The 20,846-nt window shown below is 41.2% G+C and overlaps 1 protein-coding gene across 1 annotated transcript in view; it reads right to left on the reverse strand.

Annotated features, from left to right (window-relative positions):
* slc12a2 (solute carrier family 12 member 2) overlaps window positions 1-20,846 on the reverse strand; it is a 207,767-nt gene that overhangs the window by 123,429 nt on the left and 63,492 nt on the right. Inside the window, exons 3-4 of the mRNA XM_063068955.1 lie at window positions 14,521-14,596; window positions 9,631-9,726 (exon numbers count right to left, since the gene is read on the reverse strand). Of these exons, the coding sequence (XP_062925025.1) occupies window positions 9,631-9,726; window positions 14,521-14,596 (172 nt within the window). The remainder of the gene's footprint in view (window positions 1-9,630; window positions 9,727-14,520; window positions 14,597-20,846) is intronic.

Genomic DNA, 20,846 nt, shown 5'->3' on the forward strand with positions numbered 1-20,846 from the left:
ACCCTGCGGCTTGTCGGGGGGCTACATAGAGGTAGTACAAGGAGAAACAAAGAGCAGAATAAAGAGTTACAGTATCAAGAAAGTACATTGCCAGTAGAGAATAAGCTGCAAGGTCATAGCAGGGTAGTTGTGAGGTCAATTTCATCTCATCGTAGTAGGGAAACACACAATAGTCTCGTAATAGCATGATAAGAAGCTACCCAGGAGACTGGTGTTACTGTTTTTCAGACTTCTCGATCTTCTGTCCCATGGAGGGGGGGAGGAGGAGAAGAGATAATGTCAAGATTTGGTAGGACCTTTGATATCTTTGATTATGCTGGCTGCTTTATTAGGACAGTGAGGTGTGTAGTTAATATCCATGGATGAGAGGCTGCTTACTGTAATGTGCTGTGTCTATAACACTGTCATTTCTTGCTGTCATGGGCACAGCAATTGCCATACAGAGACATAATGCATCCAGTTACGATGTTTTCTATGGTGCATCTATAAAAATTGAGAAAGGTTGACAGGGACCTTAAAGGGGTAAGAAGTTCAAGGGGGATATTAGAGGAAGGTTTTTTACTCAGAGAGTGGTTCGTGCGTGGAATGCACTGCCTGAGTCAGTGGTGGAGGCAGATACACTAGTGAAGTTTAAGAGACTACTAGACAGGTATATAGAGGAATTTAAGGTGGGGGCTTATATGGGAGGCAGGGTTTGAGGGTCAGCACAACATTGTGGGCCAAAGGGCCTGTACTGTGCTGTACTATTCCATGTTCTATGACATGCCGAATTTCTTTAAGCCTCTTGAGGAAGTAGAGGCGCATGTGAGCTGCCTTTGGGTGGGGGAAGGGGGTTTGGACCAGGGCAGACTATTGAAAATTGAAGCTCTAAGCCCTCTTGACCTCAACATCAGTGATGTAAAATCATATGCACCAATCACCACCTAGCTGAAGTTAATGATCAGCTCTTTTTGTTTTGCTGCCATTGAGAAGTTTGTTATTATGACACCATGTCAACCTTAGCGATTATAGGGATCACTTACAATGGACTGAAAAGCTTGAGCATATAGACATTAAGAAAGAGGATGTGCTGGAGCTTTTGGAAAGCATCAAGTTGGATAAGTCACCGGGACCAGATGAGATATACCCTAGAGTACTGTGGGAGACGAGGGAGGAGAATGCTGAGCCTCTGGCAATGATCTTTGCATCATCAATGGGGACAGGAGAGGTTCCGGAGGATTGGAGGGCTGCAGATATTGTTCCCTTATTCAAGAAAGGGGTTAGGGATAGCCCAGCAAATTATAGACCAGTGAGTCTTACTTCAGTCATTGTAAAGTTGATGGAGAAGATCCTGACAAGCAGGATTTATGAACATTTGGAGAGGCATAATATAATTAGGAATAGTGAACATGGCTTTGTCAAAGGTATGTCATGTCTTACCAGCCTGATTGAATTTTTTGAGGGTGTGACTAAACACATTGATGAAGGAAGAGAAAGTAGATGTAGTGTATATGAATTTCAGCAAGGCATTTGACAAGGTACCCCATATGCAAGGCTTATTGAGAAAGTAAGGAGGCATAGGATCCAATAGGACATTGCTCTGGGGATCCAATAGGACATTGCTCTGTGGATCCAGAACTGTCCTGCACAGAGAAGGCAAAGAGTAGTTGTGGACGGGTCGTTTTCTACATGGAGGCTGGTGACTAGTGGTGTGCCTCAGGGGTCTGTACTGGGATCCCTTCTCTTCGTGATTTTCATAAACGACCTGGATGAGGGATGGGTTAGTAAATTTGCTGATGACACAAAGGTTGGGGGTGTTATGGACAGTGTGGAGGGCTATCAGAGATTACAGCGGGACATCGATAGGATGCAAAACTAGGCTGAGAAGTGGCAGATGGAGTTCAACCCAGGTAAGTGTGAGGTGGTTCATTTTGCTAGGTCAAATATAATGGCAGAAAACAGTATTAGTGGCAAGACACTGGGCAGTGTGGAGGATCAGAGAGATCTTGATGCACGTACTGGTCACACTCAAGAAACAGATGCTGTGGACAAATCTGGAGATTTGTCATCTGCCAAAGGCTAGATCTGTGACATTCAAGTCTAGTGGACCAAAATTCTACAAGAAAGTCACGTGCAATCTATAAAAGGCTATTGTGAAAGCAGAAAGGCAGTTACCAGTGAAACTAGACATGCAATAGGATGCATGTTAGCTGTGGTAGGTTTTGCATGCCATCACTTATGTTTATGTGAAACCTAACATAATAAATAGCTGTGATGCTTCACTCCCCAATGAGCTCAATGCCTTTTGTGTATGCTTTGTAAGGGATAATAAAACCTTGCCTGTGCAAATCTCTGCAGCATCTGGTGACCCTGTGATATCTGTCACTGAAGTTGACGTCAGAATATCTTTCAAGGTGAACTCACCCATGCAAGGTGCCAGGCTCCAATGGTGTACTTGGCAAGGCACTGAAAATCTAAGCAAACCAACTGGCAGGAGTGTTCAAGAACATACTAAGCTTCTCACTGCTGCTGTCGGAGGTTCCCAACTACTTCAAAAGGACATGAATCATACTGGTGACCAAGAAGAACAAGGTGAGCTGCCTCAATTACTATTGCCCAGTAACACTCACATCCACAGTGATGAAGTGCTTTGAGAAGTTGGTCATGGCTATAATTAACTCCTGCCCGAGTAAGGACATGCAAGCATTGCTATTTGCCTTCTGCTACGACAGATCGACAGTGGATGGCATCTCACTGGTTCCCCTTTTGGCCTTGGAGCATCTGAACAGCAGCAAAATCCATGTCAGACTGCTGCTTATTGGTTATACTAGCATCCCTCAGTACTAATCAACAAGCTTGGGTCTGTATACCTCTCTCTTGAACTGGATCCTCAACTTCCTCAATGGAAGACTACAATCAGTACAGATAGGAAACAACAGAGCAGACAATCAACATGGTGACACTTCAAAATGCATACTTAACCTAATGCTGTACTCTCTACACTCATGACTGTGACTAAGCACAGCTCAAACTCCATCTATAAAATTTGCCAATGACAACTACTCGCAGATGGTGACGAGGAAGTGTACAGATTGGCAGGTTGAGTGATGTCACAGCAATTATCTTGTGCTCAATGTCAGTAAGACCAAGGAACTGATTGTGGAACTCAGAAGGAGAATTCAGGAGAACATACACCAGTCAGAGCGGTCAGCAGTGGAAGGAATGAGCAGCTTCAAGTACCTCAGTATCAACATCTTAGAGAATCTATCACATTGAACAATCATGAAGAAAGAATGCCAACTGTTATACTTCATTAGGAGTTTGTGGAGATTTCTTATGTCACCAAAGACTCTAATGCAGGGGTGGCCAACCTCTTACATTCCATGCGTCAATTTTTTCACGCACGAGTTCAGATGCACCATACGAATCTTGTACCCCCACAATTCTTGTAAAAATGTTAACATAGAACTCATGTGTGGAAAAAAACGCATCTGAACTCATGCGTGAAAAAATTGACGCATGGAATGTAAAAGGTTGGTCACCGCTGCTAGTAATTTCCTACAGATGCACCACTGGCTAGTTTGGAGGCTCCAGTGTACAGGATTATAGACTCAGCCAGTTCCATCATGAGCACTAGCCTTCCCACCATCGAGCATACCTTCAAAAGACCGTGCCTCAGGACAGCATCCAACACTGGGGACCCTCACTGTCCTGGACTTGCCCTCTTCTCATTACTGCTATCAGGCAATGGTACAGATGCCCAAAGGCACAGACTAAACATTTCAGCAATAGCTTCTTCCCCACCGCCAACAGTCCATGGACTTATGAACACTACTTCATAATTTGCTTTTGTTTTACACTATTTAGTTTTTAATATAGTATTGTAATAGTAACATGAGGAAACGAATTGTAGCAGCAGAGATGTGGTTTTTGAGGAGGATGCAAAGAATATCATGGATGAAATGAACATCTAACAAGGATGTCATGAACAGAGCAAACACAAAAAGAGAAATAATGTGAGAGATCATGAAAAGGCAACCTAACTTCATTGGACATGTGATTAGGAAAGAGGAGTTAGAATGCACGGTAATTATGGAAAAGATTGAAGGGAAGAAAGCAAGAGCAAGGCAAAGACAAATGATGATGGAGACAGCAGCCAGACAACTGAAAATAAATACCAATGAATTGATCCACTTGACCCGAAACAGGAGTGTGTGAGCCATTGCAGTCAAAGCTCAAACTGGGCACGGCACCTGATGATGATGATGATGATGATGATGATTGTAATAGTAATTTTATATATTGCACTGTACTGCAGCCAAAAGCAAATTTCATTAACATATGTTACTGATAATAAACCTGATTCTGATTCTTCATTATTTGAGAGGGGGTGTGCCACATCCCAAATCTCCATAAACAGAAAGCAAAAATGCATTTCCTCTAGAAAAATGGATCTCAATGTAGGTCACATGGTCCCTCAGGGGGCCACGCCAGATTTCATAGGGGTGATAATTTTAAACAGGAACTGGGGCCTACTGGAGTTTAATGAACCCCAATAAGTTTACTGCTTTAATGAAGAATTCCCAAAATAAATCTTAAAAGAAATGCAAATATACAATTTAATTGGAAAAGATGAAATGAATGGGAAATATGCTAGATGATGCAAATGAGACAGCAAAACTCTCCGCCACTCTCCACCTTTGTCACTCACTCACTCTCTCCCTACCCCCCTCAGTGTCTGTCACTCTCTCTCTCCCCACCCTCTGGCTCTCCCCTGCCTCTGGCCCCACTCACCCTTCTCTACCTCAGTCCTCCTCTTACCCTCAATCGCACGTCCCTCCCTCACTGTCCGTGTCCGTGTGTACACGCACGGTCATCTGGCTAAAGTACAGAGAGGTGAATACACCTGAAGTCTACCACTGCATCACTATCTACCACTACAACTTCCATTAAATTCCTGTTACTTATCATATTTTGAAAGAAAGTTCACCTCACTTTTCTTGGTCGTACTGTATCATTTCCAAGTAATAAGCAGCTTGAGAAACAAATTGTTGCTGCTATGTCTGACATACTTTGTGTGTCATATGTATTTGAAAAACCAAATTTATTAAACCAGGAGAAAACTGCAATCTCATATCATGCAGAGGTTATTACCACTTTCCTTGGAAAACAAACTTTTCAGCAGCAATATTGGATGTTGCGAGTTTATGAATTTCCTCACTGGCCACTCTTATAATAGAATTGCAAGATGATGATCTGATTGTACATCTGATCATTTGAAACACCTACACACTGATGTGGAATTTCAGTTCAGAGACCTGCTGGAGATGTGTATTCCAGATTGGGTGATGAATCCAATTGAGGCGAGTGTGATTGATGTTGACACCACATTGCAAGAATGCTTTATTGAGCAAAATTCAAAATGCAACAAGCAAAATTTCTGAATAACCATGATATTTAAATTGAGTTTCCATAGCTCTGGGAGAAAGTGTTTGTTTTTTTTTTAAATTTCCCACCTCCTACCTAGTTGAATATGGTTTTAGTCAAGCATGTCACCTGCTATCAGAAGCTATCCAAAGCTCGTCACCTCTTTCCACAATATCAAGACAGTTATCTTCAACTACCTTTGATCAAGTTAAACCAGATAATCAAAAACTTACTAATTTGCATCTGTTGCAAGAATCTCACTAAATACCCAAAGTAACCCTACTAAGCACTTTTTCATTGGTAGTTGAAAAATTATAAATAAAGTATCCCATTCAGATCTTTGAACAGTTTTATTTTTCATATACACCTAATAACATAAATATTAGCTGCATCTTAGAATTAGTACAGTTGACCAAAAAGCTTTAGCAATTAACAGAGACTATGGAGGGTGGGGCCAGAGGTAAATGAAGTGGGCCACGAGCAGAAAAAAAAATTGAGAACCACTGCTCTAGAACCATGCTATTGCAGGTATTGTTGCATTCAGGGGAAGGTTTGAAGGAACAAAAAAAGGACTAGAGTCACAGAGAGAGCGATTCCAGCAAAACGGAGTACTTAGGTAAAGACATGGCTGGCAATACAATCTTGTAGCTGGCGGAAATGTTGAAGAATGATGTGCTGGATGTATTGGTTGGTGGGATGTAAAGGACCAGGGAAACTCTATCAATGCTCTGGCTTGGAGAGGTGGGGTAAGAAAAGAAGTCTGTGAAACAGAGGAGATGTAGGTGATGGCTCCATCAACCAAAGAGTGAAGCAAGCTCCTTTTCCTGACAATGGAGGACACCTCAGAAGTCGTGGCAGAGGATATTATTTTCTGTTTCTCCATCTCCACCATATCTGGTCTTGTGACTAGGTCTTCTACTCCAGGACATCAGAGATGTCTTTCTTTTTGCAGAAGAGTTACAGAGAAATAAGTGAGAGTTCTTAAAACAAACATATACAATATCTGATGGTTCAAATGGTCTGTTATGCGGAAATATGAATTACATAAAGATTTTTAAATGGCAAAGAAATATTGATAGTATTTTCAACTAATAAATAACTGTTTGGCCCCAAATCTCTTTGGCAAGTTCAAGTTTATTATTGAAGTTTCTGATGACAAGGAGAATTTGCTAATAAAACCCAACATTTGGAATTGGCCTTGCAAAAGCAGTGAATTTAAGGAAAAGCTTGCTCACACTTAAATCTCTCATTAATGATCCTTTTGGAATTTAACAAAATGTCTATAACTTAATGACCACACAATAAGGGTCCAGTTACCCGGCAATTACAGGTACAGACGACCCCCTCTATATTCGTAGATGAGAGGGGATCTCATTTAAGAATGAAACCAGTGTAATAACACCCGAGCATCAAATCATCATTAGTGATGTAATAATTAGGTGAAGATGTCATAAAATACAAAGCAACTAAACTGACAAACATTACAATGGAGTTCAAATTCTGACAAGTCACAAGGAAACAAGACTTGCAATTTCTTGACTTCTTCCCCAACAATGGAGTAAGAAGATTTATAGTTCTCTAACCAGCAATTTTTTTTTAAGAACTGTCATTAAATCATTTGATTTAACAAAGACATTTTCTATAGCACTGCAAGCCTGAGGGTCTTCTTTTAATTAGTACATGTGTCCTTATAACCTAGTTATTCATATAGCTATTAACAATTGACATAGTCTTTCTATACGACTAATCCACCCACAATCAAGCTGGAATGAAAATTGTCTCCAATACACATTGGGATTGTACCCATTAAATTTAATCTAATTGTGACAATTCTACTGAATTATACTTCAAGACATTCATAATAAATATGATCTAAAACTATATTAAGGCTTACTCTCAACTGGTAAATTGGTTTATTATTGTCACAGGTACTAAGGTACAGTGTAACACAATAAGAGAAAGCAGAATAAGGTTTTACAGTTGCAGGTAGGTACAAGGTGTAATAAGGTCATAATGAAGTAGATCGGGAGTTCAAGAGTCTTGGTTCTTGGTCCTCCAAAGTATTCTGAATGGAATTTAAACTGGAGGTGGCGGAGGGTGGGCTTAAGGAGAATTTTGAAGAAAAGCTGCCTTAAATTTTATTGGGTTTGGTTGTGTGACAGTGGTAGGATAAAGATTATTCCATGCTTTAATTGTATGGGAGAAAAATGAATTGCTGTACACATCTAACTTGGTAGTTAGTATTTCAAACTGAGGCTACATCCACACTAGATCAGATAAATCCGTAACCGAAGCTTTTATCTCTTCGTTTTGACCTTCTGTCCACACTGAAACGGCATTTTCCTCCCCCGAAAATGGAGATTTTCTAAAACGCCCTCTAGTGTGTGTAAATTTGAAAACGCCAATTGTGCAGAGCAGTGTGGACGGGGTAAACGGATATTGTTAAAACCGCTGTCATGACGTGCCGGAACAGATGGCGGCAGTGCGGCATTTCATTGTTTTCTTGAATGCAACCCCCCTATACAACCTAACAATTTCAGAACAGACGGGAACGAGACTGAAGCCAGAACAGATAGAAACGTACTCACCAAATACTTTGACCCATAGCTTACTGAATAAATAAGTATTCTCACTTTGTCCTGTTTTCTGTCCTTGCTTGTATGAAGGTGGTTTACCTATTTATGCAAGTACCCCTCTGACAATAGATGTGTAACAGCTTAATGTAACATTGTATGGAAATACAAGCTAACGCTGATGCAGACATGTTTTATACATTTAACAAGGTGCTTTATAAATGCAACAGAGTTAGTCAGTTTTTCCATGTTCGTCATCAGCCGGGTCATACTGTCCGTGAACTCCCTGTCGGTTGCCTCCATACGCTCCAGTATTTGTTTTTTTTTTAAGTTTTAAGTCCTCCAGCGCGACAGCCAACAGCAATTCCTTTTAAGTTTTTCTAGTCTGTAACTGGACAAACGCGCACCAAGTATACCGTTTCCTCTCCGCTTGTTTTCTGTGTGTCCTGCGCATGCCCAGTAGGAGGAGATTCGCCCAAATATCTGTTTTAATATGGACGGAGATAAGTTTAAAAACACCTGGTGTGGACGCCTATCGTTTTTATGTGAAACCGGCATTTTCAAAATTATCTGGTCTAGTGTGGACGTAGCCTGAGTTGAGTGCCCTCGTCTGCTCCTAATAGGTTTGGGTTTGATGTGGGATTGGTAGTCTATGTCGAGCTGACCATTTAACATTTTGTAAAAACAGGTCAGGCAGTGTGCTTCACGTCCATCTTGGAGAGAGTTTCACTTCAATGAATTTAAAAGTTGAGTAACACTCGCTTCTCTCTCACAGGTATTTGTGACAAATCAGGCTGCCTGTCTTTGGACTCACTCGATGGAAGTAGTGTTTTTGTTTCTGTATGGGTCCATCTTATCATATTATTGAATGATCCCCTAGTCTTAATACAGTGGGATAGAAACAGCTCGAGCCTGTCAGTTTTTTTAAATCTTTTGCCTGATGGGAAGGAGGTAAACAGAGAATGCTTAACATGGGATGGATCTTTAATTGTGTTAGCAATTTTACCACAGCGGAGAGAGGAAGTGAAGACAGAGTCCATGGTGGAGATTCTGGTTCCTATGACATGCTGAGTTATGTCCACAACTTCTTGAGGTTTCCCACAGTTACCTTGGCAAGACATGATGCATCTGGATAGGAACCTTTCTACAGTGCACCAATAAAAATTGGTGAGGGTCAAAGGGAACAATCCAAATTACTCAGACAACTCGCTATCTACCTTAGTCCTAGAAGCAAGTATTTTCCACATGTGAAAAGAAACCGTTTCACTGCATTGGCAGACAATGTAAAAATACTAAACAGTTTAAACAAAACTTCACCTTGAAAGAACTAAGTCCACACCATAAAGTAATTTTTTTATCTGGGTAATAAATTACTAAGCAGAAACATGAATAAAGCATTGTTGCATTATATATTTAAAAAAATCATGGATTTCAGCCATCTTAGAATTCCTTTCTAGTGACATAAAAGGAGTCCTTGAACTACAGACACAGTGATCTAAAAATTATTCAAACAAACCTTCAGTTCCTCCTTTTATATCTAGCACAAACAATTACATGCACAAAAGGAAATGTTTAAGATCTCAGGGAGTTACAAAGAAGAAATGCATTGCATTGGTATGAACATAGTGCAAGCCAAACACAAAAACATTACCTCCACGAACAAATCCATTTGTGGTTATAGCAGACGTTGATAGCCCTGTGATGGTGGTGACAACAGTTGCCATGCCAATAACTACGAGAGCCAGACCTGTTTACAGATGAACAAAATTCAGAAAAAAAATCCAATACAAAATATTGAACGTTTAGCTCTGTAAACTAAACTGCATTAAAGTTTGTGTATTAGACACATGCATGCACATCATATTGATACTCATTTGACACACTATAAGCAAAAGGATTAAACATGACAGGAAATCAAGCAACATGAACCATTAATTGAATTCTAGCACAACACTACCGCATACAACCATTAAGGCTGCTGTCCCTAGCCTGGTGAGCTATACATTGAGATCATGGCTGCTCATACTGTAACCTCAATTCCTCATTCCAGTCTACCATCCCTACTGCCACCCACAAGAAACTTTCACCTCAACCCTTGTTGAACAAAAAGGCAAAATGTAAATAAAGTCTCTCTTGACAAGATACTGCAGTCCCTTTCAAACAAAGATGACCCCATTTCTAGGTCACTGAAATACCCTTCACATCCTTCCAATATATGCTCCAATGTCATCACTTTTCACTCTTCTAAATTTCTATTCAGCATTAGGAGCCAATAATTACAGATTTCAAAATGTAACTCCTGAACCTCATCTGGATTGAAATGCAATTCAACACAAATGCAGCACAGGGTCTGAAACCTTAATCAAAGGAAACTACAGGGTAGAACAGGAGAACTTTTTGTGGTTAATTGTGAGTATACAATCAGAAGATTATACAGTGTAGGAAATGACTAGCATTTAAAAATCCATCTGTCATAGAAACAGAATTAGATTATTTGGCCCAGAGTCTGCTCTACCATTCCATCATGCGGCATTTATTTTCTCTTTCTCAACCCCATTCTCCTGCCTCCTCCCTGTAACTCTTGCTAATCAAGAACCCACCATCCTCCACTTTCAATACACCCAATGATTCGGCCTCCACAGCCATTTGTGATAATGAATTCCAAAGATTCATCATGGTGGGATGAAGGCCCCATTCATGTACTGTGTTCTCCTTACCTTTAGCCTCAATATCTCCTCTCCACTTCTCTGCCATTATTTTTGTCACCTCCTGCCATCCTCCTGTCAATGGTACCAGGATTGGAACTTTGTCCAACCTCTTGTTCATCGACCATAATACAAACACAAGGGAGTGGGTATGGCGACCATAAAGTGGCATGTATTGCTGAGTTCTCTTTCAGGCCATCATTAAGGACGCCACCTTCCTGATTACAAATGCTCTGCCCGATAAGAACTACGCCATGCAGGACCGGGCCAAGGAGGAGTTTAACCACAGCTCATGGACACTTTCATTGTCCCCTAGGAAGGTATGAGAAGCATGGAGCTCCCTCCTCCCCTCATCATTCCCTTCTTCACTCTGCCTCTTTCCTCACACTCCCCACTGTTTCTCTCCCTCTCTACCCACTTCATGCTCTCCTTTCACACCTCTTCCTCCACCCTTCTCCACACTCATCCTCTCTCCCTTTACTCTCTGCTCTCCCCCTTTTTCTGTCCACTCCCTCCTTCTCAACCTTCTCTTCCACCCACATTCCCCTGTTTCCTCCATCTTTCCAATTTCCCACTGTCTTCTTCCAGTGTTCCCCCCTCCTTCCCTACCTCTCCCTCCACAACTTCCCTGTCATTCCACCCCTCCTCCCACCCTGTCATACTGACGTACACCCTCCCCACTGCATAGCTTGCCAAAAGTTTTCCTTTAAAGCAGTGGATCCACAATTCATCTACAAGTGACCAGAGAAAGTATAGTGTGTTATTTCTAAAGAAGAGGCTCAGAAATTTGCCAGAAGTATTCGGCCCAAGTATTTTAGAACCAGGAAAATTACAAAGAATGTAAAGATAAATTACAAGTCAGTTCATGAGAAAAATAAAACAAACTTCTGAGTTTTTATTGGTACATTAAAAATAAAGACCATTTCATGTGCAACTTTTTACAGACCGATAGGAGAATTTCTAATGAGGAAAAAGAAATAAACAGTTACTTTGCATCAATGTTCACAGAAGATACTCATATCTTACTAGGTATATGGGGGGGAAAGGGTGTGGCAATAATACAGAGCCAACAGAACTGAGCTGATGTCAAAAATAACACAAAAGCAGTTCTTTAGTTTTCAAGTACATCAATGACAAGGACGTAAAAATTTACATCAGAGTTTTGAAAGAGGTGTTTTCAGAGATAGCGGATGCTCTGGGTATCTTCTGAAGTTTTATTAATTCTAGAAATTGCTCCTATGGATTTCAAAGTGACAAATGTGAATGGCAATACTTAAGAACAATGAATAAAAAAATGCAGGAGCTAGTGACCTATTAATATTAGTGGAAGGGGAAATAGTGCAATCTATGAAAAAAGTGCCGAAACAAGAATAACAGGATTGGACAGAGATAAAGAAAATCATGTTTACCTAATGTGGTGAGTAGTAGGATAGATAAAGGAACATCTAGTGAATAGGGTACATTTGGATTTCTGGAAAGTGTTGGTTATGATGCTACTTAAATTGATCAAAAAGGTTAAAGCACATGGAATTGGTATTAAAATATAATAAAGTGAATTGAGAACTGGTTTTCAGATAGAAATTAGGCAGAGTGGGGGAAAAACAGATAGTTTTAAATTTGGCAGGATATGACTATTGGGATACTGGAGGCATATTGGGATGATTGAGCCCCAGCTGTTCATAACCTACATTACTTTGGCTAAGGAGAGGAGACCTCACTGGGATGAGATGTTTCTCCACTCAGGATACTTCTATTATTTTTAAAATCCTAGAGGGCTATGGAGGCTCAGTTGTTTGATTCAAATACAGATATAGTTCTGAATATTAAATTAAGGGAAATAGAGTTTTGTATTGGAAAAGCATCAGCAAAGTAGGAGATCAGTCACAAAAGGCCTATAAAGGTCTACAACAGGCTATTTCTCACACTTTTACTTTTGCTCTGATATAAAATGCAATCTAGAAATAACCTGGTTAACATGATGACACAAACTCCTGATTACATCTACTGTTGGATTATAGCCAAAAGCAAGCACAGCTTCAATTTGGATTAAGAGTTATAAGAAAATCAATTCATAAAGCAAAATTTTAAATTATTCTTTCTAATGTATTTTTTAAATTCAATAACTAATAACATTTTGACCTTAAATAGACCAGTATAACAGCCTTCACTGACTTCATCCAATAGTACAATTTTTCTTGCACAATACTCTCATGTTAAAACTTAATCACATGTGCATTAATCAAGCAAGCCATCTAAACTACAAACAAAAATTTAAGTTGTTAAAATGCATAAATAAATGATTTGGACTAATCCAGAAAGTTCTTTGTTTAATACAATTCCTGGCTTCTCATAACACTTAGTATTTTCTTTTAAACGATTTCCCTCCAAGTACTCCAAGGACAAAATTTTGCAGTGAAGATTTTCATATTCCTGTTCATCTTTTAAGGATAGGAAGTATTGACGACTTCCCAGTGTGTTGTCAGCCAAAGTCTGAGAACTAATGGTGCAGCACAATTACATTTGGGAGATCAAGAAACAATATGGACAATTGCAGAGCAGGACACTGCAGTTTTATGGACACCAGTACCATAAAATAGATTTGAAAATGAGGATAAGCATTTGAAACAAAAATCAAGGCAAGATTTTACAAAGTACTGTGGTTCAACTAGCAAAGTACTTAGGGTAAATGGGACTTGGAACAAGAAGTCAGGCAAAAGTTTTGGACAATTTTCAATTGATATTGACAAAAGGGGTACCAATTAGCAAGCACAAACGTTGTACATTGGAATGGTCGAGCCATCTAGGCGCAAAAATAGTTAAAGGTATAAATAGTAGACAAGCCAAACATGCCTGAGTATTATGGAGATTTCATAGCACTGCATCAATATAATCACCAAAATAAGCAAATCTAATCCTGTGAAATATAAATGTTTACAAATAGAATTCCAAGCATTAAATTCTGTATATGCCAAAGATATTTCTATAAGGATAAATATAGGCAAATCCAAGCTGTCAATTAATTTTTAAAAAATCAAATTGATGATTAAATATCCAGATGTAATGAAGTACTCAACTTGTATTATTAACCCGGATACAGCTTTTAGCTTAATGATCTACTACTAAGACATAATCTTTTCCGGATAAATCTATTCTCTAAGTACAGCTTTGCATTGGAAACTGTTTCTTAATTAATTTTTCAAGAATAGGGATTTACAACAACAGTCCAACTTTATGAGGAATATTCCAACAATATCAAGTAAGCCTTTCCATAGCAGCTTATAATGTTAAACTCAACCTGATAAAACTTAATTACAAATATATATTCACAAACTGTCCCCCATGTTGAACTTAGCAGGTACTATTGACAGCAATTTGCAGAGATAAAGACACTAAACCAGGTATTCCCAACCTTTATTATGCTATCTACCAACACCATTAAGCAAGGGGTACATGGGCCCCAGGTTGGGAACCCTTGTCTTAAACAGGGGAAGACAGGAGTATTAATTAAAGACCATGCTTTCCAACAAGTTTGTGACAAATATCTTCTTGTACAAAGTCCTATTTACCCTCAAGTTCTTTACTAATTGTGCCACATTCATGGAACATGACCAGCTGAATTTAGATCTTGAAGTAAAGATTCAGCATTTACGAATTCTTTCAAGGTATTAATTGTATTGTCCATAGTTATAAATATTTCACTACAAACTGTAACATTGACACCCAACTAAAGTGAAACATGTGTTACACAAATTAATCATTTGCATTCAAATTTAAGTTAAAAAGGCTCAGTTAAGCACGAGCTCACCACAAACTAATATTAAATTTATTTTACCTACCTATACCAGCGTGGCCAACAATCCATGACAAACGTATGAAGAGCATCACTCCCCAGATATTTAGCATACATCGTACCTAGTGGATAGGGAAAATTTCCATGAGGAGAAAAGGGATCACATCTTTTTTTTAAAAAAAAACAAACAGCTGATAACAAATAAAACAGGAAGTGAATTATCCAAATCACTTTGGTTACTTTTACCTGAGTTCACTTAAAATCATGTAATTTAAAAAGTTATTGAACTTTTAAGATCATTAAAATATGGTCACTGACTATGTAATGAATAATCAGCTATCAGAACTCAAAACAAAACAAAAACAACTTACAAGCCAGTTTTCATAAACTAATGGGTAAAAAGGAGAACAATTAAATGGGCAATAACACTTCCCTATAGCTGTACACTAACAAGTAAGCAACATGACAGTCACTAATAGAAAATCCAGCACAATGCTTCTTCTGGTCAAGGGAGAAAAATAGGTTTATTCTTGAAATGAAAACTAATAGATGTAAATAGGTACGTTTTAATCAAAAGAGAAACCTCAATATCAAAGCCAAATATCATGTCTAGTGAGCAAGTCCAGAATAATTTGTTGCGAGGTACAGCATGCACAGGTTACATGTACAAAAAATTCATTGTACTGGAACAGTGTATCGCTCTTTCAAAATATTACCCACTTGCTCGATAAGTAAAGAGAAAAAGTGTAGGTTTTAGTAAAATAATTGAATTGACTGGAGGCACTGTATTTGAAGGATATTATTTTTTTGCCCTCAATGTTCTTCAGAAAATACTCCTGCAACACTAAATGCAATGATTGAATGGCAAAGCAGACTTGATGGGCCAAATGACACAATTCTGCTCTTAGTGTCTCATTGTCTAAGTTAAGAGCCTTCCAACACAACATTGAACTTCAATACAGTTTCCTTTCTTCAACCCAACTGACTACAATTCTGCTCTATCAACTGATTGACCTTCCGAGGAATTGAGGATTTACAAAAATCATTTTGAACCTAGGTAACCTCTGGCTAAAAGAATAATTGGGACTGAATAGAAAATTTTGAACTAAAGTAAACTCTGTCTTCAGCAGTTAGCTAAAAAACAAGAACGGCTTATACCAATTCTCTCTTAATTTGCAGAGACATTGAGAATTTGATAAATTGTACATTGTACTCTCGTTCGAGTAGGGGGGAAGAGGAGGACTCACTGATAAGGACAGGAATGAATATCCATCTGTAATTAAGTCAGGGCCTAGCAAAGGAGAATAACTGATAAGGACTGGACAGCACATCCATCTGTAATGAAACCTTGCTTTAGCAGACACTCTTATCTGTAACTAAGTTTTGCACCAACGGACTTGGTGGGCATACCAGTTCAAATGACATCTTGCAACAGTAATGTATGGGACTTACTATGTATAAATACACGGCTATAACGAGAGAGAGTCCACTTGTCAGATGGTGGCAATACTTACATGCCTTCCCATTGACAACTGGTTCTCAAACTCCTGCAGGAGAGTGCGCAATAAACTGTGGTGATGATAAGAAGCCGAGTTTTATTCAGATTAGACTTTAACATTTTGGCGTCACGAACAGGATCACAATACAGGAAGCGTCAAACAGATGGGCTGAGTAAGTGGCTGGACCGCTCTGGGGACTGCGGAGACCGACCGGATGTCCAATAGGTATTTTAACTTTTGTCACTCTCCATTAGTTCCTTTGGAGGTACAGTCCCTCGCCCAAGGCCAATTGCATAACCTTGACAGGATCGGGAAAGTATCTGTCAGGAGACTCGTATAAGGTAGGCAAAATTTTACTAAGTGGGCAGGAGGTAGATGTGCCGGGTAAATTTATCAATTGAGCAGGAGGTACCAAGCCGGATAGATTTCTCTGATTGTTAATTGAGCAACAGGATTTGTGCCGGGTAAATTACTTAGAGAACATGGGTCAATTGCAGTCGATTGATACGAGTGGGCCAGGAGCAGCCCTACACAATATGTGTGAGAGTTTTCCAAACAAGGAAAAATCTTTGCGAATTTTGAGTGCAGCGCTGAATAAGAAATTGTGGAACAAAATGTGGCCACTGGGGGGGCGGGGTAACCTGGGATATTACCTCATGAGAACAAGCAGTAAATTTGATATGGAAAAAGAACTGTGGAAAGAAGTGGAAATTGTTGATAAAGGAATGGAAGGATAAGGCAGATGTAAAGTGGAACAGTACATTATTAGCACGTTGGAGGAATAATGCATGTGACAAAGGGAGAGAGGTATGTACTGCAGAAGGAACGCCAAAGGTTGGGAGACAATAAAGGAGGAGTGTGAATGGGTGAACGGGCACCGAAAACGAGAGCAGGAAAAACAACGCAAGCAAACCAAGGCTGACCTAGATAGGAGAGAAGGGCAGGAACGTCAGTCTAAAGTTCAAACTAATAGGGAAACAAGGGATCCCGAACCCATGTCTGGCATACCGACCCTGTTTGAAGACAGTGACTGCGATGAGGATTGGGCACTCTTTGTACACTGCCCCTCCCAGCACCTTACCAGGGGCCAAGTGCACCCAGTGCTCCCGAACCTTAATCCTCCTAGTATTCAGATATGGCGGCCGCTCGGGTAAAACAGTGGCAGCAGGGAAGGGGAGGTCCCTATACCCTGAGATCCATAAAGGGAATACTAAGGATTGTTCCGAGATGGGGAGGGAAGAATCCGATAAATACCCAGAGTTAACGGCTCCACCAAGACAATTGCCCACCTGAATGCTGCCCAGTCCACGAATAGCAGAGAAGGGACAGCCCTCAGTGATTCCTGTGTATGCACCATGGAAGCCTCAAGAAATGATAATGATCATGAATCCGGCACCAGGTAGAAAAAACACAGCACAATTTGCTCAGTATGTCCACAGTACTATACAAATGTATAATGCGACCCTGCAAGATTTATTCGGTCTCTGCTGCATGATTCTCTCAGTTGATGAGGGGTGGAAATGGAAGGCAGAATTCTAGGAGTTACAGGCGGAAAACCCTAATGAGAAGGAACAGACAGACCAGATTATTCAAGCCTTGGAAAGGGCTCTCCAGCAACCTGTAAACATCAGTAAAGTACTTGAATGCAAATCTAAGCCTGGAGAATCAGGACCAGACTATTGGGAGCGATTTGTGGCCTGCTACTGCACTTTCGCAGGAGACCAAGCCTTTAACGATGGGAATCTGTCCCCCCAGTATAATGCCCCACTGCTCCAATGCTTACCAACCAAGTTAGCCAACATGATTAAAACAAATAATACGGATTGGCCTGACAATGACCGAAATCGAATGCAATGAGCTTTGACATTATTGGGACCCAGCTTTCGAATCCTGATCAATCCTGAAGGGAACTAATATTAAAGATGAATATGTTCAGCAGGGAGAAGGACGTGAGCGGGCTATACCTGGGGATCAGAACTGGGAACAAAAACCTACCAAGGGACAGGTGGGGACAACGACCACATTCTCTGCCCACAACCTGTTTAGAAATTGACAAGCCAGGATGCTCCCTACCGTGAAGGAAGAGCCCAATATAATACTGCAAGTTGCTGAAATTCCAATTCCGTTTATGATTGATATGGGGGCTACCACAACCACTCTCGATCAGGAAATAGTATCAGAACAGTGATTCCAGCTATCGGACACTACAATCACTGTCTGGGTTCGAAGGCACGGAACATACGCACTCATGTACCCAGCCACTGCAGGTGGAATACCAGGGGAAACCAGTGTGAGGTTTCATTTACAGTCATCAGCAGTCTGGGGTGTAATCTAGTAGGGAGAGACTTGCTCGGTCCTTTGGAAGTCGGGATTCTATACACAGACAAGGGCATTACCCTGGGACTAGTGAACAACCGACAGCTTCCCCAGATTCCGACCCGCCCCCACCCCCCCCTCCAGTGGTGGGCACTTAATCTGGACTCCACTTCGGTTGAACCCCCTCAGCCAGCGGTCAACCCCCATGTGACCCTGTGCTACGACCCTACGGGGAGCGCCACTGAGGAAAGCCAATATTGAGCACCCCTTGAGGGACAGAAGTTCCCAATCACAGTGACTGGAGTGGTTAAAGGAAGAGAGGGCAGTGCATTACTGGCTGAAATTCCAGATTTCCTTTGCTGACAGACAGAACTGATGGTACCCCATACCACCGTTGGGGTTTGCCCTGGGTTCAAGCCAAAGATCCTAGGGTTCCTTGCCTACACCCTGACGAAACAAGCTTCCAGCGCCAAGGGAGACTTGCAAGACTTGGCCGCAGGCCAACTCCGATACTGGAAAGAGTCTGAAGTGAAGACAGGACATCTGGTAAGACAGTCTTTTAATATTGACTGAACCTAAGACGTTGTACCCCATCTCTGGGCAATTTCAAGCCATGAAGTCGGCTGCACCAACTGCCCCCGTCCCATCCGGATCACCGTGAAAGAAGGACAGACTCTCTCATCCATTCCGCAATACCCCCTCAAGCCCGAGACAACGTTTTATGAGGATGGAAGCTCTTTTGTGGATCCAGCAGGGAAACGATATTCTGGCTATGCGATAGTGACGGACAGTGAAGTAATTGAGCAGTCCTCTTTTGAAGCAGCTGTCTCAGCCCAGAAGGCTAAGCTGTTTGCTCTGACTCGTGCCTGTATCCTAGCAACAGACAAAAGCGCGAACGTTTACACAGACTCCCATTATGCATTTGGAGCTGCACATGACTACAGGGTTCGCGGGGCTCGCTGGGAACTTCGGGGATTCCTGACCTCCTCTGGCCACCCCATTAGTAATGCCACCTTTGTAAACAACTTACTCACCACTCTACAGCTACCTCGAGTTTTGGCTGTTATTAAATGTGCGGCCCACACCCACATGTCCAACCAGGTCACTAAAGGCAATGTTTTAGCAGGTAAGACAGCAAAAAGTGCGGCACAATCCTTGGTAGTCATAGTCCCCTTGGGTTCCCGTCAAGCAACCCTCTGTGACTTAAGCAGAACGAGTTTACCAGACGTGGAAGGTACGTATCTTCTGGGGGATGCCGCTGAGGAAGAGGACAAACTGTGGTCCCAGGTGGGGTGCCAGAAAGACCCCGACCTTTGGGCCACCCCAGCAGGACAGGTTTGTGTTCCTACAGTTTTTACCAATATTGGTTGATTATGTACATAATTGTACATATCTGGAAAAGGATGGAATGGTTGGTAACCTGTACTCTGCACACCAGGTACGACTCCCTTGCCAGGTGAACCTTTCTCATGTCTACAAGATGATTTTATTGAATTGCCTAGATTACATTGCTATAGATATTGCTTAGTTATTATAGATGTGTTTAGTAGATGGACTGAAGCTATTCCAACTCCCAATAATACTGCTATGACTGTTGTGAAGGTATTATTATGGGAAATAATTCCCAGGTATAGCCTGCCAGTGATGCTGAGCTCTGACAATGGTCCACACTTTGTGGCAAAAGTAAACGAGGGGGTATGTAACGAAACAGCTATCAAGCAACAATTCCAGTGTGTACACCACCCACGGGCCACTGGCATAGTGGAAAGAGCCAACGGCACTCTGAAAAGTAAATTGGCCAAACTAACAGTGGAGACTGGACTCACTTGGTTGATGGTCCTACCACTAGCCCTGTTCTACATGAGGGTTACCCCACGGGGGAAAACAGGGTTGTCACCAGCTGAAATCATTTATGGATGGCCCATGCGGACATCCTGGTGTACCATTGCTCCCTGAAAATCTACCAGAAAAAAAATTGGATATGCATACCTTAGGAGAAGAGATGGGGAAATATATATGCCAACTAACCAAAATTCTCTAAGTATTACATTCGCAGGTACGACAGGCTTATAAGGAAGAGATCTACTCCGCAGAGGAGTGACTATCCCACCCTAGAACCAGGGTATTTTGTCCTGATCAAGAACTGGGATCGAGGGAAACTTGGACCTTGGTGGAGAGGACCATATCAAGTGTTACTGACCACTCCCACGGCTGTGCAACTGAAGGGGCAATCTCAGTGGATACACTGAACAGACTGCACACGTGTTACTGAAGGAACTGAGTAGAAGGACTCTCTCGGACTAAAGGAAAATGTATTGGTTGATGGTGGTGTTTGTGCTTATGCCTTTGAGAGGGCTCACCCCAGCATCCAGGGGCTCCATGTCAACACCCTTCTGTCTCTGTCACACCTATGCCAAACAGGTAGAACTAGGGGCCTGCTGGGTTTGCGCCAAAATTCCGCAGCATGGTAAAACTATGATTCCATTGTCAGTAATCCCGCTCAACCAGAGTGAGGAACTCTCAGCCTGGGCTTTCTCAAATAACACCCAGGGAAGTG

The sequence above is a fragment of the Mobula hypostoma genome, chromosome 16 (genome assembly GCF_963921235.1).
Source record: "Mobula hypostoma chromosome 16, sMobHyp1.1, whole genome shotgun sequence".
Lineage (NCBI taxonomy): Eukaryota > Metazoa > Chordata > Chondrichthyes > Myliobatiformes > Myliobatidae > Mobula > Mobula hypostoma.